Here is a 25,143-nt window from a genome sequence, read left to right as displayed (position 1 = left end):
GAGAGAGAGACACACAAAAGAGCGGGCGCGAGAGAGAGAGAGAGACACAAAAGAGCGGGCGCGAGAGAGAGAGAGAGACACAAAAGAGCGGGCGCGAGAGAGAGAGAGAGACACAAAAGAGCGGGCGCGAGAGAGAGACACAAAAGAGCGGGCGCGAGAGAGAGACACAAAAGAGCGGGCGCGAGAGAGAGACACAAAAGAGCGGGCGCGAGAGAGAGACACAAAAGAGCGGGCGCGAGAGAGAGAGAGATACACACACACAAAAGAGCGGGCGCGAGAGAGAGAGACACAAAAGAGCGGGCGCGAGAGAGAGAGAGACACAAAAGAGCGGGCGCGAGAGAGAGAGAGAGACACAAAAGAGCGGGCGCGAGAGAGAGAGAGAGAGAGACACAAAAGAGCGGGCGCGAGAGAGAGAGAGAGAGAGACACAAAAGAGCGGGCTCGAGAGAGAGAGAGAGACACACCAAAGAGCGGGCGCGAGAGAGAGAGACACAAAAGAGCGGGCGCGAGAGAGAGAGAGAGACACACCAAAGAGCGGGCGCGAGAGAGAGAGACACAAAAGAGCGGGCGCGAGAGAGAGAGACACAAAAGAGCGGGCGCGAGAGAGAGAGAGAGAGACACAAAAGAGCGGGCGCGAGAGAGAGAGAGAGACACACCAAAGAGCGGGCGCGAGAGAGAGAGACACAAAAGAGCGGGCGCGAGAGAGAGAGACACACCAAAGAGCGGGCGCGAGAGAGAGAGACACAAAAGAGCGGGCGCGAGAGAGAGAGACACAAAAGAGCGGGCGCGAGAGAGAGAGACACAAAAGAGCGGGCGCGAGAGAGAGAGACACAAAAGAGCGGGCGCGAGAGAGAGAGACACAAAAGAGCGGGCGCGAGAGAGAGAGACACACAAAAGAGCGGGCGCGAGAGAGAGAGAGACACAAAAGAGCGGGCGCGAGAGAGAGAGAGAGACACAAAAGAGCGGGCGCGAGAGAGAGAGAGACACAAAAGAGCGGGCGCGAGAGAGAGAGACACAAAAGAGCAGGCGCGAGAGAGAGAGACACACACACAAAAGAGCGGGCGCGAGAGAGAGAGAGACACAAAAGAGCGGGCGCGAGAGAGAGAGAGACACAAAAGAGCGGGCGCGAGAGAGAGAGAGACACAAAAGAGCGGGCGTGAGAGAGAGAGAGACACAAAAGAGCGGGCGCGAGAGAGAGAGAGAGAGACACACAAAAGAGCGGGCGCGAGAGAGAGAGACACAAAAGAGCGGGCGCGAGAGAGAGAGAGAGAGAGAGACACACACAAAAGAGCGGGCGCACGAGAGAGAGACACAAAAGAGCGGGCGCACGAGAGAGACACACACACAAAAGAGCGGGCGCGAGAGAGAGAGAGACACACACAAAAGAGCGGGCGCGAGAGAGAGAGACACACAAAAGAGCGGGCGCGAGAGAGAGAGAGACACACAAAAGAGCGGGCGCGAGAGAGAGAGAGAGAGACACAAAAGAGCGGGCGCGAGAGAGAGAGAGAGACACAAAAGAGCGGGCGCGAGAGAGAGAGAGACACACACACAAAAGAGCGGGCGCCAGAGAGAGAGAGAGACACACACAAAAGAGCGGGCGCGCGAGAGAGAGACACACACAAAAGAGCGGGCGCGCGAGAGAGAGACACACACAAAAGAGCGGCGCGCGAGAGAGAGAGACACAAAAGAGCGAGCGCGAGAGAGAGAGAGACACAAAAGAGCGGGTGCGAGAGAGAGAGAGACACAAAAGAGCGGGCGCGAGAGAGAGAGACACACAAAAGAGCGGGCGCGAGAGAGAGACACACACACAAAAGAGCGGGCGCGAGAGAGAGAGACACACACACAAAAGAGCGGGCGCGAGAGAGAGAGACACACAAAAGAGCGGGCGCGAGAGAGAGAGAGACACACAAAAGAGCGGGCGCGAGAGAGAGAGAGAGACACAAAAGAGCGGGCGCGAGAGAGAGAGAGAGACACAAAAGAGCGGGCGCGAGAGAGAGAGAGACACACACACAAAAGAGCGGGCGCCAGAGAGAGAGAGAGACACACACAAAAGAGCGGGCGCGCGAGAGAGAGACACACACAAAAGAGCGGGCGCGCGAGAGAGAGACACACACAAAAGAGCGGCGCGCGAGAGAGAGAGACACAAAAGAGCGAGCGCGAGAGAGAGAGAGACACAAAAGAGCGGGTGCGAGAGAGAGAGAGACACAAAAGAGCGGGCGCGAGAGAGAGAGACACACAAAAGAGCGGGCGCGAGAGAGAGACACACACACAAAAGAGCGGGCGCGAGAGAGAGAGACACACACACAAAAGAGCGGGCGCAAGAGAGAGACACACACACAAAAGAGCGGGCGCGAGAGAGAGAGACACACACACAAAAGAGCGGGCGCGAGAGAGAGAGAGACACACACAAAAGAGCGGGCGCGAGAGAGAGAGTATATTAGCATGGATAGACGATTGGTTAACTGACAGAAAACAGAGACTCAGGATAAATGGGTCATTTTCATGTTGGCAGGCTGTAACTGGTGGGGTGCTGCAAGAATCTGTGCTTAGGCCTCAGCTATTTACAATCTATATTAATGACTTAGATGAAGGGACCAAGTGTAACGTATCCAAGTTTGCTGATGATACAAAGCTAGGTGGGAAAGTAAGTTGTGACAAAATTTGGAAGGGTAGTAAACAGTGAGGAGGATACTGATAGGCTGGTGGCATAGGCAGACTCGTGGCAGATGAAATTTTACACAGAAAAATGCAAAGGGGTACATTTCAGTAGGAAGAACGAGGAGAGGCAATATAAACTGGAGGGCACAACTGTAAAAGGGGTACAGGAACAGAGAGATTGGGGGGGTATATGTGCACAAATCGTTGAAGGTGGCAGGGCAGGTTGAGAAAGTGGTTAAAGAAGCATACGGGATCCTGGGCTTTACAAAAGTATGGAAGTCACGATGAACCCTTATAAAACACTGGTTCGGCCACAACTGGAGTATTGTGTCCAGTTCTGGGCACCGTACTTAAGGAAAGATGTGAAGGCCTTAGAAAGGCTGCATAAGAGATTTACTGGAATGATCCCAGGGATGAGGGACTTTAGTTACGTGGATAGACTGGAGAAGCTGTTCCTCGGAAAAGAGACGGTTGCGGGGAGATTTGATAGAGGTATTCAAAATCATGAAGGGTCTAGACAGAGTAGATAGAGAGAAACTGTTCCCATTGGCGGAAGGGTCAAGGACCAGAAGACATAGATTTAAGGTCATTGGCAAAAAGGTGACATGAGGAAAAACTTTTTTTTTTAAAACACTGCAAATGGTTAGGATCTGGAATGCACTGCACAAGGGGGTGGCCTTCAGAAGGGAACTGGATAAGTACTTGAAAGGAAAAAATTTGCAGGGTTACGGGGAAAGGGCAGGGGAGTAGGACTAACTGGGTTGCTCTTGCATAGAGCTGGCGCGGACTTGATGGGCCAAATGGCCTCCTTCCGTGCTGTATCCTTTCTGTGATTCTGTGAGGAGGACACAAAAAGAGTCTGTGAAGGGATATAGAAGGTTAAGTGAGTGGGCACGAAGGTGGCTGATGGAATATAATGTGGGGAAATGTGAGGTTATTCACTTTAGTAGGAAAAATAGAAAAACAGAATTTTTTTTTAAATGGTGAGAAACTTAAATGTTGGTGTTCAGAGGGATTTGGGTCTCCTTGTACACGAAACAGAGAAAGTTAACATGCAGGTATGGCAAGCAATTAGGAAGGCAAATGGTATGTTGGCCTTTATTACAAGGGGGTTGGAGTACAAGAGTAAGATTGTCCTGATGCAATTGTACAGGCCACACCTGGAGTACTGTGTACAGTTTTGGTCTCCTTACCTAAGGAAAAATATACTTGCCTTAGAGGCATTGCAACGAAGATTCACTAGGTTGATTCCTGGGAGGAGAGGGTTGTCCTGCAAGGAGAGATTGAGTAGAATGGGCCTATACTCTCTGGAGTTTAGAAGAATGAGAGGTGATCTCACTGAAATATATAGGATTCGGAGAGGGTTTGACAGGGTTGATGCTGAGAGGATGTTTCCCCTGGCAGGAGAGTCTAGAACTAGGGGGCATAGTCTCAGGATAAGGGATTGGACATTTAGGATTGAGATGAGAAGAGCTTTCTTCACTCAGAGGGTTGTGAATCTTCGGAATTCTCTACCCCAGAGGGCTGTGGATGCTCAGTCGCTGAATATATTCAAGACTGAGATTGATAGATTTTTGGACTTTAAGGGGGGAAATCAAAGGATCGAGTGGGAAAGTGGAGTTGAGGTCGAAGATCAGCCATGATCTTATTGAATGGCAGAGCAAGCTCAAGGAGCCTACCCCTGCTTCAATTTCTTATGTTCTTAAGTGCTTGTAACAACGTACGTGAGGAGCGAGAACGATCACGATAGAAGGAAGAGAAAGAGACAAAGAGAGAGAGGTCATGCAAAAGATGCGAAAGAGCCCAAGAGAGGGCGAGCGGAAAAACGAAATGTGCGCATACCCACAGAATGCAAGGCAAAGAACCTCTTCTCGTAACCACTATTGTCCCGTTCCTGACCTACCTTGACTCCTATAATGACAAGTAGCTGGCGGTTACTAATGCTGCAGGTGAAATTGTGATGGGATTCACCAGCTGCTGTCCTGAAATCAGTAGCTGCAATGATCATTTCAATTGGAAAACAAATTGAAAATTCCTAAGGATTATCCATATAACAGCAGATAAAAATTATCAATTTCCAGGCATCAACAGAAACTTCCATATGTTTACTGACAACACCCAGCTCTACCCCTCTGCCACCACCCTCAACTCCAAAGCCACTCCTGTGCCATTGCTTGTTTGATGGTCATAACTTTCTCCAACTGAATACTGGCAAGACTGAGGTCATCCTGTTCAGCTCCCTCTAAAAGACTCTGCACAATGATTCCCTCCCCAGCTGCTTGTTCAAACTGAACTCGAACGGTTTACCACTTGTGTCCTACGTAATCCTGCTCCGAGCTTCAAGTCCGTATCCTATCCATCACCAAGACTAACTACTTCCACCTCAAAAATATCGCCACCTCTGCCCATACCACACTTCTGTCGTTTCTGAAACCTTTGTCCACACGTTCCAGACTCGAGTTCCCCAAAGCACGCTTCACCAGTCTCCCTAGCATCAAGGTATCTAAACTCCAACTCATCCAAAACTCCACCGTGTGCACTCTATCTTGCACATCCATCACTCCCATTAGCTCCCTATCTTCTCAAACCAGAGTTCAAGATCTTTGTCCCCCTTCACAAATCTCTCCATGGCCTTGCTTCACCTTATCTCTGCAATCTCCTGAGCCTTATGTACCAACATGTACAGTCCATTCCTCTCGCTCTGACCTCTACATCTCCTGCGCACATGCCCACTTCCCTTGTTCCATCTTTAGTGGTAAAGCTTTCATCCACGTAGGACACAGTTCGTAACACTCTCTTGAAACCCTTCATCCTTGTCACCCTTCTTTCCATTTGCAAAAGCCTTCTCAAACCTCACCCTTCAGCACCTCTGACTCCACTAATGTTCAGTGTATGCTTTTGTTTCTGTTTGCGAAGCATCTTGGAATGCTACTGACGGTCACTATTCTAAAAGGCACCATATATAAATTCAAGTTGTTGCTGATTTTTCCCACTCTTCTGAAGACTCGATTCATGCTGGGGGTATGGGTCCACAGGCACCAACAGGCCCCTCCCCCCAATACCTCACCCAATCATCCATTCTCTATGCATTAAGACAGTAAGTAGCAAAGTATTTAGCCATCAACTTCTTAAAAAATTATAGTTATAGTACAATGCAGCAGGAAACATATTGAAATATATCTATAATTACTATAACTGAGAATTATTAAGAAAACTTGGTCCAATGGTTGAAGTTAAACAATTCAGAGACTTACCCCCTCCCCTCCCCAGCTCAATCAGCTCCAAGTAAGACACTTATTTTATAAGGACCAAACACCTCTGGAGACACAAATATCCTGCTGTCCCTTTAGTCAAATCCTAATACTGTACATATTTGCAACACTAACCATTGCCCAGAAAAAAAAAATCACAAGAGCCCAACATCGATTCCATCTTCCTCAGTCAGGTGGTGGACAGTCTCAGCCTCAAACACCGCTAGAGGGCAAAGAAACAGAAAGAAAGAATAAAGAGAGATAAAAGCGAATGATACTTCTGTTGGTCCTTAAAAAGCCAGGATTGAGATAGCATCCCTTGCAAACCTCACTAAGATTGATGAATGAGCAGACTTGTCTAAACATGATTAAGGACCCCAGTGTGATGTGCTATGTTGTACCCCGGAACAAAAATAATCAATAAATTGAATAGAGACTGTTCTGCTCTTCGATTTGCTACCCAGCATCTCGGAGAACCTGAGGGGAAGAACTTTGGGATTCAGGGTAAGATAGATACCTTGACAGTGTGCGCGTAAGTAAACACAATCAGACCCATATGACAATGACAGGAGAACAAGAGTAATTAATTTGATTAACCACCTCAAGGACCAACTCTTCATCTTGGTATGTAAGTGAATGTGAATTTGAATTCTTCAGGCTCTAGCTATCTCATGCACACAGCAGTCTCAGTGACTGGCCAGGTGTGAGATATAAAGGTCAGCTCAAGTTCAAACTGAATGCCAAGCTGTGGACAAGCCTAAGCAGGATGATGGAATTTGTGTCATGTTGATGCTGCTAGGAGCTAAAAGGATGGCTTCAGTTTTGCCCACATTGAGCTAGAAAAAAATTTTGATTTATTCAAAACTTGATGTCGGATTGTGAGAAAGGTGGAGGAGAGGGGCAATAAATTATGGTCACAGTCATGCAATACGTCACTAGTGACCTTCACTTGGTGGCCGGTCGTGGTGCTATCAGCAAACCGGAAGCCTGATTGGAATGAACTGAACAAGGAGTGATGTGACAAGTGGACTTGGTGTTGGCTGGAACTGAAATATGCTGGGTCTTTGGCAAGAAGTCCTGCTCCCTAGCAGATAGAGCAGTAGGCAGAAAAGAGTAGAAGGGAGTCAAAGGTGGGCTTTTTAGAAGGATCGACAGTAGAAGAAAAGATATAATTTTTCCCAAATTCTGTCAAAAAAAACTTTCCTCCTTTGTTGTCAGTATTATATTTTCAAAGACCGTTTATGTGGAAATTAGGCAATAGTACATCTGTTTCAAAGAGGAAAGAGCGCTTAAAAGGTCAATGACCTAAAGTCAACAAAAGCAAGCTTCCAAAGTTAATGCCATGGGAATGTTAAAACATTTTACCGTTCATCACCTCCTTTACAAGCAGAACTGAATACTCAAATTAAAACTGATCCAAAACTTGACCTTCACACAGAGTGAACCCCAAGAAAACAGAAACCAACAACTGTTTTCTCTCCTGGGACTTACCAGGTGAGCCTTGACAAATTCAAAGATTCAGAATGTGAGATCAGTCACATGTTGTGCAACCTGTGCCAGTGCCCAGCTTTTTAAAGTGAGGTTATGGAAACAGTGACATGGTCAAAAATATAGCAGCACTTGTGTGAATCACTGATAGGCAAACTCTTCATAAAATTTTCCTTCAGAGAGTCCAAGATTTTTCTCACTTTGATAAATTGCAATTCAACTCAAGAGAATTTCTATGACAGGTTGCTGCTACCTTTAAACTTTATAAAGGCATGTTGTGGCTACTGTTTCACTGGTATAGTAATATTCAAAAAGGGACTAATCACTTGATTTTGTAATTTACTTGAAAATATTTGGGGGGGAAAAATCATTTTGCATTGAACATAACCACAACTGCAGGAAACAACCAATAAAAAGTGCATACACTAACGGGGTTGGGTCAAAAAAAAATCAGATGAAAAAAAACAACTGCAAACAAACATATGCTTTTTCAGGTCAATAATAAAACAATGTTCATTAGAAAACTTTAGGTTGATCAGCAAAAAGAGAGTCTTGGAAGGAATAAAGCATTTAAGTAAATAAACACAAATATTTTCACAATACCATACACAATTGTTTTGTCACAAACTACAATACGCCAATGTTTTAATCAAAAGCCTTCCTCGACTCACTTAGCCCAGAACCTAGTATCAAATGGCATTTTATCCATACAATATAATGTCCAATCATAACCCCTATATTTATCAGCATGACCAAATCTATATCTCAAATAGTAATATATGAGTTCTCATTTCACTTAAACTTTGCTTTTGTGAGCATTTTTTAAAATACAAAATGCAGGAGATTGGCATCCATCCACTGCCAATCCATATTTACATTGCTTAAACTGTCTCCCTTGTCCTGAGGGAAAATTATATTTTTGTGGTCTGCGACTCTGCAGTCAGGATAAGGAAGCTACTTTCAGCAACGTAAATGCAGGGAGAGTCTGTATGGATGATGCTCACCTGTGACGCAAACTAAATAAGCACCAATCGAAAAGTCCAATGACCAAACACTATCCCACTTAATTACAAATCTCCAGCTGTGCCTCAATTCATAACGGGATTGCAACAGGACAGGAAATACACCGTTTTAACTTTCTGGTTTTAGGGCTACTCCCCACCCCACAATGAGGAATTCCAAAATTAGGATTAAATCAAATAAAACATGGAAAGATCCAAGTCAAAATACTGCAGTGACACATATTGCTGCTCTCCCCATTTAGTACATAAAGCATTTTACCTTCTCTCTATGCAGGTGGGTAACATCAAGGTAGAGCGCACCTGTACTTGGATGCTTCATGTACAGTGAGAAAAAAAATTTCCACAGGGGAGTTGGTGTCAAGGTTGTAGCTAATAGAGTATGTCAACTCCTCTATACGTCGTGAAGACCAATGTGTTTATTATTTACTTAAAGCATTTTATTTGTTCCTTCCAAAATTGTGCTGCTGATTAAACCCTGTTGTCAAAATAATGTTAATTATCAGAAATGAAAAATACATGTACTTGCTCACAACTGTTTACACCCGATTCTTTTTGACCCAGTTCAAGAAAAAATAAAACCCAAAAATCAGAAGGCCTACTCATCTTTCAACAGACGGGATAACTTTCTCAAGCAAACACACGCTCCAACTGGTTTGTAACAGCACCTTAAAATCCCATTATAGTGATCGATTTGACCACTAGTCCAAATAATTACTATAACCAACTGATCAGTACAAACGATTTCCTATGTTCAGTAGTTCAAATATTGTGCAGTAAATATCTAATTGATCAGCTGCTCAGCCTCTCTGCCCCTCCTCCACTATGCTGCTCAGAATGTTAGCACTCTTAATGTTCGTGCTCCTTTTGTTTAATTCGTTTTTAGCCCAACACCCCCAGGACCGTAAGCAGGGTACTGCTCAGTAGTTACTGATGCTTTAAAACAGCTGAGCGCATCAGATGGGAGAGACTGAGCAGCTGATCAATCAGTTTTTTTGCTCAGTGTTTGAAGTACCCATCAGCACCAAGCAGCAATGGTTGTCTGTTCACAACAATTAAATTCAGTATAACCAAATTGTACTGATTAGAACAATGAAAAATCCACAAAGTTAATGAGTTTTGGCAAGTTCAATTTGAGCATTATATTTGCTTGATCACAAGCGGTGATCACTAAAAGTTGATTGTATTGTGTTCTCAAGCTCAAACTCTCCCCCACACACATGAAAGCATTTAATAGAATGCTATCTAATGTTCATCCTAAAGAGTGCAAAGTGTCAAAATGATTTGTCAACATACAGTTGGAAGTAACACTTCACAAATGGATGGGAATTTTTTTTTACATCTTTTATTAAAAAAATACCTAAACTAATACAGTTCAAAAGGCCAGTAGATATAATCTGCATAAGGTTTATAAAGAAGATTAAGGATCAGGAATTAACAGCAAAATAAATGGATTCAAAACTGAGCCAGATTTTGCTGTAGCAGGGCACCTAACGGCATCTGCCGTTAATTAGACTTGCCCCTGCAGCTCAAAAATTTTTTACTCACTAAGTTGCTGAAAGTGTGAGCTGATAATAGTGCAGCGAGGAAAACAGGGTATTCAGGGACCTGAGTGAACGGGACAAGCAACTGTGCATCTCCTTAACCAATCAGTCTGAAGGACTGAGAAATAAACAGCACAAGGATTGAGAAGGAATTGTAAATTTGAATGGGTGAATTCAATGTCAAATCAGGTTCAGAAAGAGAGGGTAAGAAAGATGGGATTAAGAGAAAGAAAAAAAAGAGACAGAAAGGAAAAGCCAAAAAAAGTTTTAAATTATGAATGACACTTTTCAAATCTCCAACAATTAATACCTAATGGAATGAGGCTCCACACTAACAGTTAATTTTCAGTGCCAGAGGGGGTTGATTGGCAATAATTAACTGCCAATCAAAAGGTACTTAACTTGTAATGACAAGACTTAACTTTCTGTGGCACGTTTAGTCCACATCTACCATGCAAATAGAGCAACTTTATGCCATTCAATGCATTTCAATGGTGAGGCAGACAGCGAAATTCCTTTTTCGCGAAGCTAACACCGGGCAGTGCAACTCGGACAGCAACTTTTGAATATTGGCAATTAACCGCACATCTGCCCCTTACCCTAAGTTGCTGTACCATTTATGCTCAAAATAATGGCGATCGCCATCAGCCTTAGCATTATTTTGACAACAAAATCTGGCCCATTAAAACACAGAAAATCAATGTGGAAAAGGTCCAGTTCTAGTGTGACACACTACTGCTGGTTTCCCTATTTGGTACATAAAGCACTTTACCTTCTCTCTGTACAGGTAGGTAACATCAAGGTAGAGCACACCTGTCGTTGGATACATCACATACAGATTTGAAAAAAGTTCCACAAGGGAGTAGGGTACAGTGACCAGCAGCATTCTCCAGATTGTGTATACATGTAATATTATAGATTTGCTGATATAATCATTTGTCAAGTGACAAACTGAAGAGTCATAGCATTCAAAAGAACCTGAACCAAGTAGGTAGGGTAAGGAATGGCAAGTGGCCTTCAAATGTAGATAAGTGCACTGTTTTACACATTGGAACAACAAATGTTTGGACACTTTGAATGGATACTATTTTGGATCAAATTATAAATTATAAGCCAATAAATGCAAAGTTATCAACAAAGACCAATCTACTGGGATGCCTCTCAGACACTGGACTGAAGTCAATACAAGTTACTTTACCCTTATATAAATTATTGGTGCGAACACATTTAATATTATGTACCTTTTTTGGCACTCTATCTTCCAAAGAGCGTTGATGTACTGGAGAGTTATAATAGGACAAAAATGCTTCCAGGAATTACAAAGTCTTAAGGAGCTGAGTTTGTTTCCATCAAAAGAAAACAGACCGACATGAGATACAGCGCAGGTTTTAAAAAGTGGCAAGGAACAAATAATATGGCTGCAAGCATATTATTCTAACTTATATTGTGAGTGCAGAATTACAGCACAAGTACAAAACTAACAAGCATCAAGCAAAACTTTAGTTTATAATGTAGTACACATGCACACATAATCACGGAACAGGACCCCAATTGAAGTGTTGATTAAAACCTTTAAAGAGCTGGGTAAATATCTGGTTATGAATGTGATGGAGGGGCCCAAATACAAATGGTTGAATATGTGTGGAACATAACTGCAGTAATTTTAAAATATTTTTCTGTGGGAGACTCTCCCCCCCCCCCTGCAAATATAGACATACTCCAAGATCTCCTGTCCTACCTTCCAAACGGCAATGGCAGCTCCCCATAGGAAAATGATGCCACCATTGCTGAAAACATTGTTACAGAAATAAGATGCTTGTATATCAATAAATGTGAAAAAAATGCAGAGTGCACAATTTTCAAGAAACTGTACTCAATGTGTGGCCCAAGGTGGACAGAAATCCCAAAGCATCTGGGATTATGGAAGTACCGCACTCAACAAGACAACTGGTCTAGGGTGCAAGGTCAGGAAAATCATTTCAGAACCTCCCTTGGGAGATTAAAATAGGTTAGGTAGAGTATTAAAGGATGGATTGTACATGATCTGAAGAAGGGATGTCTTAATGAGCCAAGTGGTCTTTTCTTGTTCTCAACTACACCCCAAAATTTATACTCCATAACAGAAAGCACTGCAAATTATTCCACTGCACAGTATTTGATAGACTGCTGCAGAATGCTGCTGCATAAAGTGCTAAGCCAGTAATCAGCCCTCAGTGCCAAAACATTGAGCAGTGTTATCCATTAGTGATTAAATTTAATCAGAAAATTACAATGTTTTTACGTTATGTGCAGTCATTTATAGACTTAAGCCTTAGGTTGTCATGTTCCATTCACTGGAATAAGTGATCAGCTGAGTGGAATGGGGTCTCTGGTTACTGATGCTGGGTTTAGTATTCCAAAAGGGTACTGGATATGCATGTATGGATATTACTTAATCAGATATCCTTCAGAAAACCTAAATGACTCTCAGCACCTGAACTTAGTTATCCAGGACATGCACTCTCATTCTAGAAACAAGTACAAATTTATGACGGCCCAATATAAACGTGCAACATGCACTCCTGAATCCCACAAAGCCAGAAAACATGGCTGCTAGTGCATAACTCCTATGGCCAGTAAACTGGTGAGAAAGTCAATGTGCAGGTGTGTGAAGTGACTATAGAAGAAATGGTCATTTTTAATCCACACACCTGCTGTAAATGGCTTTTTTTTTTGATTTGGCAGGTACAAAGACAGGAGATTCAAACAGTGAATCAAACACCTAAGTGAGGACTGAAGGCTTGTGAACACATAAAAGAACAGTTGAATGAAAAAATGTCTTCAAAATGTCCCACGAGGGTCAGTGCTTGGATCCCCATCATTTCTAATCAACATAAATGGCCTGGATACCAATCAAAACTAACTATAAACTGATTACTATTTTGTGTCATCTGCAAATTCAGAGAGAGGATACAATGAAAAATTTGCATAAGTACTTAGATTGATATGCAATTGGGTAGTCACATGGCTGATAAAATTTAACACTGCTAAATGCAATGTACTACGCATAGGTCAAAAACAAACTGTGGGGCATCAGTGTACAATAAATGAAATTTAATAAGCACAAGGAGACTTAGAAAAGGGACAGGGAGTAATAATAGACATCATTTTTCAATGTCCTAACAATGGACAATGTGGTAAAATAATTTTAAAAGCTAATAGAAAACAAGGATGTAAAGCCGGAAGAATAGAATATAAAATGACAAGTTTTGCTGTGGCTTTACATTGGCCTGGTCAGACCACAATTAAGAGCATTGTGCTCAGTTTTGGCTACCATTTCAGAAAAAGATATATTTGCATTAGAAACAGTGCAAAAAGCAACAAAGCTGATTCCAAAAATAAAGGAATGAGCTATGGAAAAAAGATTAAAATTGAAACTATGCAGCCTAGACTCTAAAGAAAGACACCAAATGGGTGACCCAACTGAATTACATAAGCTTTTAAATTTGTTATAGTCAAGATAAACCTAGCTGCATTCTAGAAACACAGACCATATCAGTGTAGAGAGAAAATACAGGTTTTAATGTTGGGGGGGCGGGGGGGGGGGGGGGGAAAGAGAGGGGTCTTGTAGCTTAACACAAGCCAATAAAGTAAGATGAGAGACTATAAACGGGCATTGTTGAAAAATTAATTTCGAACTGATATTAGGAAAACCTTCTTTACTCGGAATGGAGTGATGAAATAATCCATTAAGCAAGATAATCGAGTCAAAAACATTGAGATACTCAGAAAATAAATGACTAACCAAGATGAGAAAGTTAAGATACTGGATGGGCCAAATGATCATTTCTTATCCTCACTTTTCTTGTGTCCTTATGTGTACAGAAGCTCAAGAATGGTCAAAGTAACATGCTGAAACAGGCATATAGCACTGCTGTGAAATGATAAAACAACTGTGGTTGGCTATCTACCCCTCAAAAAAAAATTGACCTAGCCATGGTCTTATCTGATATTCAAGGTGCCTTTGGACCTAAACTTCACTTTCCATTTTACATTCATTGTGTACCAGCTCAAAAAGTAAAGGGGAAAATTGTCTGACATACAATGCTGTTAAGTATAATGATGATGTGGAGATGCCGGTGATGGACTGGGGTTGACAATTGTACAACACCAAGTTATAGTCCAACAATTTTATTTTAAAATTTATTTTAAAATAAAATTGTTGGACTATAACTTGGTGTTGTAAAATTGTTTACAAGTATAATGATGCAAAAGGCCAATTCTTTCAGTGCACAAACTGCTCAATTCCAATTAAACACTGCACTAATGACACACCAATAATTTAAAGATGTAACTACAGTACACAATGATTCTGTAATCTGTTAAAGGTGATTGGAATTAAGTATTTGATAAATTGCAATTCAATATCAATGGTATGCTATCAAACTTATAACACAGAAATATAGCTAGCATTATAAATAGTTAAATTCGTGAGCGACGCGAACTAGACGCTATCAGACTTCCAGTCGGGTTGGTACACAAGATCTTGATCCAAACCCTTAATTAGATCCACGCAATGTGGTTTCCCGTATATTGTAAAGAAGCCGGAATACAAGATGCTCAGATTTGTTACAGTTTAAATGCCGTCTAAATGTCTCCACTACCCTTGCAATGAGAGAAACCTTTCGACCGAAAACGATGGAATAACTTCAATTAAGATCTGTCCAACTAACTGAATGTACTGTGTTCATTTAGGCAGCCAAATAACGCCCCAAATTCAAAACAGGTCCGCTACAAAGAGCCTCGCTCTCTCAAAAAAACAAACAAATCAGGATAACACGAAACCACAATTCGCTGTGTGAGACGGTCATTTCCAGCTTATAGGAAGAAAACCACACCTGCTTTTCAAATGGCTCTATTTCAGTGACTGTGATTCGGTTGGTGGGAGGGATGGTTTGAACTGCGGTTGGTGTAGGTTATTTCCGTGTCTTTCCTGTACAAGCCAATTGAAAAGCGAATGACTGAGTCTAATGGTTTACATAAGTCAATCAAAAAGATTATTAGCTGATTCCTAAAACAGACCTGGGATGAATTTGCGACCTGAAACTTTTTGTGATTTTTAAAAAGGAGAACGTTACACCAATAGTTTGCAGCCTCGGTTGGCAGCCAAACTGAATAAATACACGAGTGGGCAAAACTTCGGCTGGGTACATTTACAAGAGCCCCAATATAGGGAAAGAGAGACACATACACGCAGACTGCAGAGCGGATTCAGCAGCATGGCAATGAGCCCAGTCCTTGCTATCAACAGGATTTCGTCCCTTAAAATTACCAAATCAACCCGCATCGTTTGGGCAACAAAAACAAAAATAATAGAGCCCACAAAAAGACAACAAAAACCGAATTTGAGTGAACTAAAGTCAAGAGCCATCACACAGTTCCAGTTACCATTCATTCTCTACAATCATTCTATTTTCACCAGTATCAAATTATGAACGCCACACAATTGGCATCGCCGCTTGTTTATTTCCTTTAACGTCATTTAAATAACTAAACTCTTCTTCTCCTTCTCCTCCCCCCCCCCCTCCTCCCCTCCTCCCCATATCTTCCTTTTCTCTTTCAATTTCTATGCTCTGCTGCATTGGAATTTTTTGGACGTGTGCCAACATTATCTTTCCTTTTTCTAATATATAATGGAGACTTTTTCTTTCCACCGAACCGATTGTAATATATACGTTACACTTGTGCGTTTGAGATAGATTGTTTTTAAGAAGCAGCAATCTTATACAAGATCCGATTGCGCGCCGTTGAAGCTGGCCGGCGGACTTTATAATCTCAGCTCAGTACCAACTACAAGTGGCTGCTGGCGCCGTTTGCGGTCTCGATCGTCAGAGAGACGGTCTCCCCTCCTCCTCCCTTCCTTTCTTTAATGGGAATAACAGATTTTGTTATGCACATTTCTAATTTTAAACCATCCCAGGGACGTTAATTCTTACGGCGGTGCAATGTGAGATAAAGCGATAAAGAAAAAGTATTTGCATTGCAGATACATTTTGGGGTGGGTGGATGCTGTTACCTGTTGTCTGCCTTGGACGTGTTGGGACAAGGCGGTGGATGAAGGACAGTCTGATTTTCTTCCATCTCCACCACGCACTTGGTGTTGAGTTCCATCTCTGCAGAACATCAGTCACAATGTTACCAAACAGCCCCCAACTCCTGTGTATCTCTCTCCCACCATTAACAATGTTGCTAAAAAGAAAACAAAATGCAGTGCGGACAATTTCTTCAAACACTCCCAGGAATTCTGCTCGTTATTGTTCAATTTTATATCCATTCTGCTTACCTCGTCGGTTCATTGGCCGGACTCTCACTGCAACTTTCACCTTAGAATCCGACATTTTTCACACTTTTTTTTTCCTCCTTCCCTTCCCAACGGTCCTAATAAACTTCCACTTATTTCCTGAGTTGCTCCGACTGTTGCAAATCCTCCTTACGTTCTTCGTGCACACATGTTGCAAAAAGCCACGGGTCCATTACTTGATACAAATTAAAACAGCAAGAGAGTTGTTCTTGTTTCTCCCTCTCTCTCTCTCTCGCTCGCTCTTAACCAAAGATGTTTAACTCCTCTCCCTTCATCACCGCCGCCATGTTACAAGCGTTCAGTCACTCAAGTCAGGTCCCGCGGAGATTCCCGAAACATGGAATGGACTGCACTAGACTCGACTCGGCTCCGCCGGGCTCCAGGCTGCCGCACGGAAACACCCGAGAACAAGGCACTCGGCTCCTCCAGGCATCTGGTCGCCCACGGAAACGCCCGAACGGCCCTCAGGTCAAACACAACGCAAGCTTAGGAAAACCAACCAAGCTGGTGCAAGACCCGATCGATTGTGATTGACTATCCCTGCACGGAAAGACCTCAACACATTCATCAGCAAGAGAAAGTTTTTGGTTTGGATAGACTTTTTCCTAAAATGTATCCCTGAATACATCTGGGTGGTCTTTTGCTCCGTACCGCTAATAATTAATGTTTTTTTTTAAAAAAACACAGAAAATGCTAGAAATATACGGAAGGTTGGTCAGGTTCTACACAGAGAAGATGGGCTACCGTTTGGGGTGGGAATGCTTCGTCAGAACCAGGTTAACCTGTCTTTTTACAACGATAATTCACTCCAAACAGTTATTGACCACAGAGAACCAAACATCATAAGTTCGTAAAAATATAAAGGCCATACTGAGTAAGCTGCATTGTACTATTTTCATTTCCCTCCTGTCCTAGTGCCAAGCCCATATCCATTTACTCCTTACTAAAGCAAGAATCTATTTTCTTTAGCAATGTTTCAACCACATAAGCATTCACTGCACTAAGCCATAGTCTATTTAGAAACAAATAGAAGCAAAAACATTGCTCCTTTGATTACATTCTAGCTTCAGTTGTCTTTAGCTTATAAATATACCCTTTTTATACACAAAACACCCTTCTACTTCAACCTATATATATTTCCTTCCTCTCTTAATTTTGTTTTGAAAGTGGGAATAGATTCAACTATGAAGAGAAGCTAAGGGAGTTCAATGATTCAAAACCTGAAACCTTTGAACTGAAGATCTTGGAATAATTTCTGTTACTTCCAAATTATTACAAAAATATGCTAACAAATCAGTACACAATGCTCAATGTATGATCTCACCATTCTTTTTGAAGTATCTTCTTGAGCTTGTACTCTGGGTCTACATATGCACCTTAAAATTGTATTTCCCATTGTAATTGTTGCCACGTAATGCAAAATTTTCAATGCCCTGTCAACTATCACACCCAGATCTTATTTCGATTCAATCTAATATATAACTTTCATCTCATTTGATTATCTTAACTCTGATGTGCATTACAATCTGTAGATCTTAGAATGGTATCCCCCTCCTCAGAACATCCTGCTAAGTACCATTCACAAACTTATTCTACTTACAGCACACATAGCAAGATCATTAACAATAGAAGTGCATAAAGAGAAAAGTCCCTTTGACCTTGTTACAAATTTCAGGCCTGCTGCAGATGTTTTTTCAGATTCAGTGGCACTGGCCACTCCTGTAAGCGAACCCTATGTATCTGGTGTTCTGGAGTTGACTCGTGCCACCCAATACCTACTTATGTAATAGCATAACCCGAGGGATGTAACAACGCATCCCACTTGTCATATGAACTGCATATCATGCCTTCACATGCACTTCTCCAATTTTCTGGTAGGCGGAACTGATAAACAACCTGCTGAGATGAGGTCAATGTAAAATCAAGAAGCTGGTTTATTTTGCAGTATATATGTGGCTGAACACGATAGTGTTTTCAGACTTTTTAAACTTCTTCCTTAACACTTCCCATGACATATAAAACTGCACTACACTATCCCAAATGGTAGGCAGAATGAATTTTCCTTTCTTTCTGGTCAGCTTTTAGCTGTAAAAAAAACAACTGGCTAAATATTAATTTCTAACCCAGTCCAAGGCCAGCCTATCACAGCCTTTGTTGGAGCTGATTGACTATCAGCACAGGAAGTGGAGCTTGTTTCCTGATTTCTCCACCTGTCCAGAGGTTATATTCATATTCAGTATTCAGTAGAGCTGTCAATCAAGCCTGTTAACCACCCCCCCCCCCCACTCCTTCCAAGAGCAGATGCTCACCAGATACCTTGGCAACTAGCCCTGCAGAGCCCAAATGAATAGGGTTATCCCATCAATAATATGTGTGGCTGATGACTGGAATGTCTAAACTAAGTTCATTATCTAAAGCACTCTGATTAAACGTTCTATCTGAGTCTTAATCTACTTACCCCAGCTCTGCTATTCTGTGAATTTAATGCCTTAAGAGTTACTTTTAACTTAAATCTCATTAGAAGCACTTGTACTCTTTCCATTATTTAAGACTAATATTTTCCATTAAAGATGTCAAGTCCATAACCCCAACAGAAATATGTGAATAATCTTGTATCTAATCAACTACAGATTCATTGCTTGAAACAGCCAAATTTTAATCACAAGGCCAAAGATTAATTTAAACACCCTTGGAGAATATCTGCCGGCTAGGCACAAGTTCATGTAAACATCTGAAATGGGGTTGCCAACCCTCCAGGATTGTCCTGGAATCTCTAGAAATTAAAGATTAATCTTCAGGACACTCCTATGAGTAACTCAGGAGAAAAATCAGTGACATTTTTTTTTAAATTGTGCGAGATTTTTTCATTTTCTTTGTACATTTATTAGTTATAAAAATATTGGGGACGGGATGAAAAGGCTGATTGACAGTGAAGCATCATCCAATTGGGTAATTAAGAGCCTGTTTGGCCCCCAGTTGGCTTGGGAAGGTGGTGCACTTCGAGCATGGATATGTCGGGCAGTTGGAGGCAGGAGATTTGCATGATGAAACCTCCAGGAATATGTCGAACCAGAGTTGGCAACCCGAATCTGAAAAAGTGTTCATGGATTTTAAAAAGCATCTTGATGTCTCAAGGAGGTCACAGAGGCACTATTCGACAGGTCCAATGAGCTCATCGCTGTCACCATTAACCAAGGGCAGCAAAATGAGAGGGCAACACAGTTATACAGAACTGCTAACATTCCTGGAATCCAGATGGTCATTAACATAAGAACATAAGAAATAGGAGCAGGAGTCGGCTGTACAGCCCCTCGAGCCTGCTCCGCCATTCAATCAGATCATGGCTGATCTTCAACCTCAACTCCACTTTCCAGCCCGATCCCCACATCCCTTGATTCCCTTAGAGTCCAAAAATCTATTTATCTCAGCCTTGAATATACTCAACGACTGAGCATCCACAGCCCTCTGGGGTAGAGAATTCCAAAGATTCACAACCCTCAGTGAAGAAATTTCTCCTCATCTCTGTCCTAAATGGCCGATCCCTTATCCTGAGACCATGCCCCTAATTCTAGACTTCCCAGCCAGGGGAAACAGCCTCTCAACATTTATCCTGTCAAGCTCTCTCAGAATCTTATATGTTTCAATGAGATCACCTCTCATTCTTCTAAACTCGAAAAAGTATAGGTCCACCCTACTCAATCTCTCCTCGGAGGACAACCCTCTCCTCCCAGGAATCAATCCAGTGAACCTTCGTTGCACCGCCTCTAAGGCAAGTATATCCTTCCTTAGATAAGGAAACCAAAACTGTACACAGTACTCCAGGTGTGGTCTGCATTCACATTGCTCCTTTGCACAATGCCGTGCTCTATATCAAAGTCTCCAACTTCTTGGGGGAGGACCCTCATGTCAAAACCAGTGAGTGGACCACGTGTTTGTGCAGAAATGAAACTTCTGATGCATGTAAAATGTAAACATCCCCATACACAGAAAAGCAGCACCACACACACACACACACACATATCACCATAATACCTCATACATAAAAAAGCCTTGGTACTCACAGAAGCCAGAACTCTGACATAAAAATGTGAGACCCCTGTACACAAAAATTCTAAGCCAAAACACAAAAATTTCAAGCCCTTCCCCTCTTCCCACTTTCCTCAGCCCATCCTTCCCTGCCCTATCTTTACATCCTTTCGTCCCCTTCCCCACCAATCTCCAACTCCTCCCCGCCACTCCCTAACCCCTCCCTTCCTCTTTCTCCTCTTCCTCCTTTCCCACCTCCTCATTCTCCCCTCCCCCTGCTTTCTCCCTAACTCCCTACCCTCCTCTTCACCCTCCTCTCCCGTTCTCCCCTTTGCCTACTCCCCAAACCTTCTCCCCTGTCTACTGTCCTCTCCTCCTGGTCTCCCTGTGTCTATTGTCACAGTGGCAATCTTACATATATTAAAATTTCACAAGCTGGATGGAGGTATCTGTCTGAAGCCTACAAAATAACATCACCATTGGCTTCAAAGGATCAATATTGAATTAGCTATAGCTTAATTACTGGTGCCTGCCAAGTTTAAATAGCTAGGAGAGAAGACGGATTGCAATTTGACCTGTGATAGCCCCAAAAAAAATGATTTATTAATTTTACTTGTAAGCGCATAAGAGAAAAGGGCTAATAAGCCTTTAATAGAAATAACAGTGACCAGAAACCAATTTGAATTTGCCAGTTTAGGCCAGCTAAAATTTAATAAAAAAGATATAGAGGTACAGCAACAATTTTATTGACAGAAAATTGCATAGGCTATAAATCAGGCACACTTGCCTCAATGCCTATGTTCCTGATTTATGCTCTTGTCACTCAAAGCTCAGTGCTGGGGGGAGCTGTCCCATAAGTTTAACCAATAGTATTCAAATGTTGATGATTGGAACAGGGTGGATCTCTTTTCCATCACAACCATACCTCAATTAAGAAGTACATGTAATTAGTGCATACATTTGGAAATACAATGACTTTTCCTGTAACAAAAAAACACACAAAGGAAAATAAGTTCAATTTTTTTGTTAATAATTTGGATGGAACTGATGTTTAGGCACAATAATAGCAGCAAATGGGCTAGTAATGTTGCTCATGAACGTTTTGCTAGTCATGGCAAAACTGGAAAAATGTAAAAAAAAACAAAACCATATATAACGTTGTACTAATCTAACTTTTATTCATGGATGGGTGGGCTAAAGCTGAGTAGTACAAACCAGTACTGATGATGACAAACAAGATAAGTTCATATCGCATGTTGAGAAACTGTAAAATGATCAGATTGAGAATTTCTTAAAAAAGACACAAATATATATTCTTGTTCCACCATTTTTTAAAGTCATTTTTAACACTTCTTTACATCTCTAATACTAATTTCCCGACCCAAGATGTGGGAAAGGATTGCCAATGCTACACTGTGATTGGCACATACGAGTCATGCAAGAGTGAATTGGGGTGAGTCATCCCTTGGTTTTTGCTTTGATGGTCCAATTGGGCACTCAGCATGGAGGAAATCGCTGGTGCAAACTTACATCCTATCATTCCACATTGCAGCCTCATTAATACGCCAACATATCATGGCCCCAGATCAATAACCAGACTGAATTTTAAAAACACTGCCCATGCCCATTGCTTTTTATATGCAGGTGAATACTGATATAAACACATAGCTAATTTATAAACATAATATATAATTGGATTAGGAATTCTTTCAACTGCACGATAAATCTTCCCTCTTCCAGCTGGAAAACATATCATTAGATAATGTATCTGATGGATTTGCCTCTGGCTGACTACCATTTAATTGACAAGGACAGGAGGCACAGCCAGAGCTTTTGACTTACATTCAAGTGCTGGGATTGGCAATGATGTCGAATCTCACTTAAACAGTCTGCAGGAGGATTCACTTTGACCAGGAAAGTAGAAAATATATTTTCTTATGATGGAGACATTTGCCAGGACTTTATCTTTTCATGGCAGGCTTCCGAGGTGGGGGTGGGGGGACGCGGGGGGAATTTGCATTAGAATTACTTTCTCCAGATTAATGGTCCCTGTTAAAATGTATACCTAATTTAACCTGGATCAAATCCTCAGTAAGAACATACAAGAATGAACATGCAAACTTACAAAAAATTACGGAAAGGAAAGACCAACTGGTTCATTCAGCCTATCTCATATAGCTGTGATGTCTTGTGCACCACAATACATACATTAAGATAAGATCCTACAGAGACAGATTATGAGTGACTACTGTTTGTATCCATGAACAATGACATTTTTTCAGTGAAATATATGGATGATTATGGGTGAATTACAGACCTGCAGTCCTGAATTAGTTTTGTGCAATGCCGCTTCTGTCCTAAACATTAATTTATCCCCTGACCATGTGATTTCATCTCGTATATATGCAGGGTATTTAACTCTTGTTTCTATCATGAAATATATAGCCAGTGTGTAGAAGTGGAATGATAGAGTAGTAAGCTTTTCTAATAGTGAACAAGCAGATGACATCAAGAGCCTGGGTTTTCCTCTTCGGTGTTCAGTTTCAGTGGGAGGATACTTCTGCACACCCCTCACCCCAGCCCCAACCCATTTTTCTAGGTTGGGGCACATACCTGCATTAGAGATGCACAACAGCTTCCAGCGGGATTCCCATCGTCAAGCGGAAGCCTGCCAGTGCCAGCAAGGAAACTCCACCAGTGCTGCAGCAGGGACTTCACTGCAGCACCAGAAGATATGATAAGGAGTTTAAAGGGGTAGAAACGTGGCCTCCCACTGAAGGCTTCAGCTTTCAGTAAGTGAGTCTCTAGTGCTGACTCGAGGGAGAGGAGACTGCTAGAAGGCCCTTCATCATTTGGGTATTTACCGCTGCTTGCCGATGCCTACCACCACCCTTCACATGGCGATCCCAGGAAGCAGCAGTAGGTATAGCGGAGAGCTGGGAAATCCGCAGGGATCCCAGGTCTCAACACTTGATTTTTCTGACATTCTCTGCCACAATCCCACTCGAGGAACATCTGATATCCAGCGTACAAAATTAAAGAAACGTAATTGCCAGGTTCTGACACAAGAGCACACAACTTACAAGGTCATAATTTCTAGAAAATACCATGGGATAAAGTACAGCGTATCTTATTTTAATTTTTTTCCTCCATATTTTCTTCAGCAATTTTCTCTCCTCTTCTCATGTAATGAAGGCTTTGGCTCCTTTCTGGTGGGATAGTTTCACACTGACCTCGGGCACTTTGTTCCAAGTGGCCATTAATCATGTGTGTACCCATTCAACCTGTTGGTATTTGATATTTAAATTAATACATTGCTAAAAATTTCACAAAGAAATAAAATTAAATGTATGCAATGTCAAGATAACCAATATCGTGATTGTAATCATCAATCATCAGCAAAGTGATGGAAGGTGTCGTCGACAGGGCTATCAAGCGGCACTTACTCACCAATAACCTGCTCACCGATGCTCAGTTTGGGTTCCGCCAGGACCACTCTGCTCCAGACCTCATTACAGCCTTGGTCCAAACATGGACAAAAGAGCTGAATTCCAGAGGAGAGGTGAGAGTGACTGCCCTTGATATCAAGGCAGCATTTGACAGAGTGTGGCACCAAGGAGTCCTAGTAAAATTGAAGTCAATGGGAGTCAGGGGTAAAACTCTACAGTGGCTGGAGTCATACCTAGCACAAAGGAAGATGGTAGTGGTTGTTGGAGGCCAATCATCTCAGCCCCAGGACACCGCTGCAGGAGTTCCTGAGGGCAGTGTCCTTGGCCCAACCACCTTCAGCTGCTTCATCAATGACCTTCCCTCCATCATAAGGTCAGAAATGGGGATGTTCGCTGATGATTGCACAGTGTTCAGTTCCATTCACAACCCCTCAGATAATGAAGCAGTCCGAGCCCGCATGCAGCAAGACCTGGACAACATCCAGGCTTGGGCTCATAAGTGGCAAGTAACATTCGCACCAGACAAGTGCCAGGCAATGACCATCTCCAACAAGAGAGAGTCTAACCACCTCCCCTTGACATTCAATGGCATTACCATCGCTGAATCCCCCACCATCAACATCCTGGGGGTCACCATTGACCAGAAACTTAACTGGACCAGCCATATAAATACTGCGGCTACGAGAGCAGGTCAGAGGCTGGGTATTCTACGGCGAGTGACTCACCTCCTGACTCCCCAAAGCCTTTCCACCATCTACAAGGCACAAGTCAGGAGTGCGATGGAATACTCTCCACTTGCCTGGATGAGTGCAGCTCCAACAACACTCCAGAAGCTCGACACCATCCAGGACAAAGCAGCCCACTTAATTGGCACCCCATCCACCACCCTAAACATTCACTCCCTTCACCACCGGCGCACTGTGGCTGCAGTGTGTACCATCCACAGGATGCACTGCAGCGACTCACCAAGGCTTCTTCGACAGTACCTCCCAAACCCGCAATCTCTACCACCTAGAAGGACAAGGGCAGCAGGCACATGGGAACAACACCACCTGCATGTTTCCCTCCAAGTCACACACCATCCCGACTTGGAAATATATCGCCTTTCCTTCATGTCGCTGGGTCAAAATCCTGGAATTCCCTTCCTAACAGCACTGTGGGAGAACCTTCACCACACGGACTGCAGCGGTTCAAGAAGGCGGCTCACCACCACCTTCTCAAGGGCAATTAGGGATGGGCAATAAATGCTGGCCTTGCCAGCGACGGCCACATCCCATGAACGAATAAACAAAAAAAAATCCAGTTTTGAATTCAGATGAGCAATTCTGTCCTTAGCAGACATTCCCATATCCACTAGACTGGGATCACG

General features: G+C 42.7%; 1 protein-coding gene across 4 annotated transcripts in view; it reads right to left on the bottom strand.

Annotated features, from left to right (window-relative positions):
- Window positions 1–16,609, bottom strand: part of kif13a (kinesin family member 13A) — a 268,194-nt gene extending 251,585 nt beyond the window's left edge. For all 4 annotated transcript variants that reach the window (XM_068001653.1, XM_068001655.1, XM_068001654.1 and 1 more), the window contains exons 1-2: window positions 16,282–16,609; window positions 16,015–16,111 (exon numbers count right to left, since the gene is read on the bottom strand). In XM_068001653.1, the coding sequence (XP_067857754.1) occupies window positions 16,015–16,111; window positions 16,282–16,336 (152 nt within the window). In that variant the 5' untranslated portion in view covers window positions 16,337–16,609. The remainder of the gene's footprint in view (window positions 1–16,014; window positions 16,112–16,281) is intronic.
- Window positions 16,610–25,143: the final 8,534 nt, after the last annotated feature.

The sequence above is a fragment of the Heptranchias perlo genome, chromosome 2, assembly GCF_035084215.1.
Source record: "Heptranchias perlo isolate sHepPer1 chromosome 2, sHepPer1.hap1, whole genome shotgun sequence".
Lineage (NCBI taxonomy): Eukaryota > Metazoa > Chordata > Chondrichthyes > Hexanchiformes > Hexanchidae > Heptranchias > Heptranchias perlo.
Note: the sequence above shows the minus strand (reverse complement) of the source record. Positions and strands in the feature narration are given on the sequence as shown.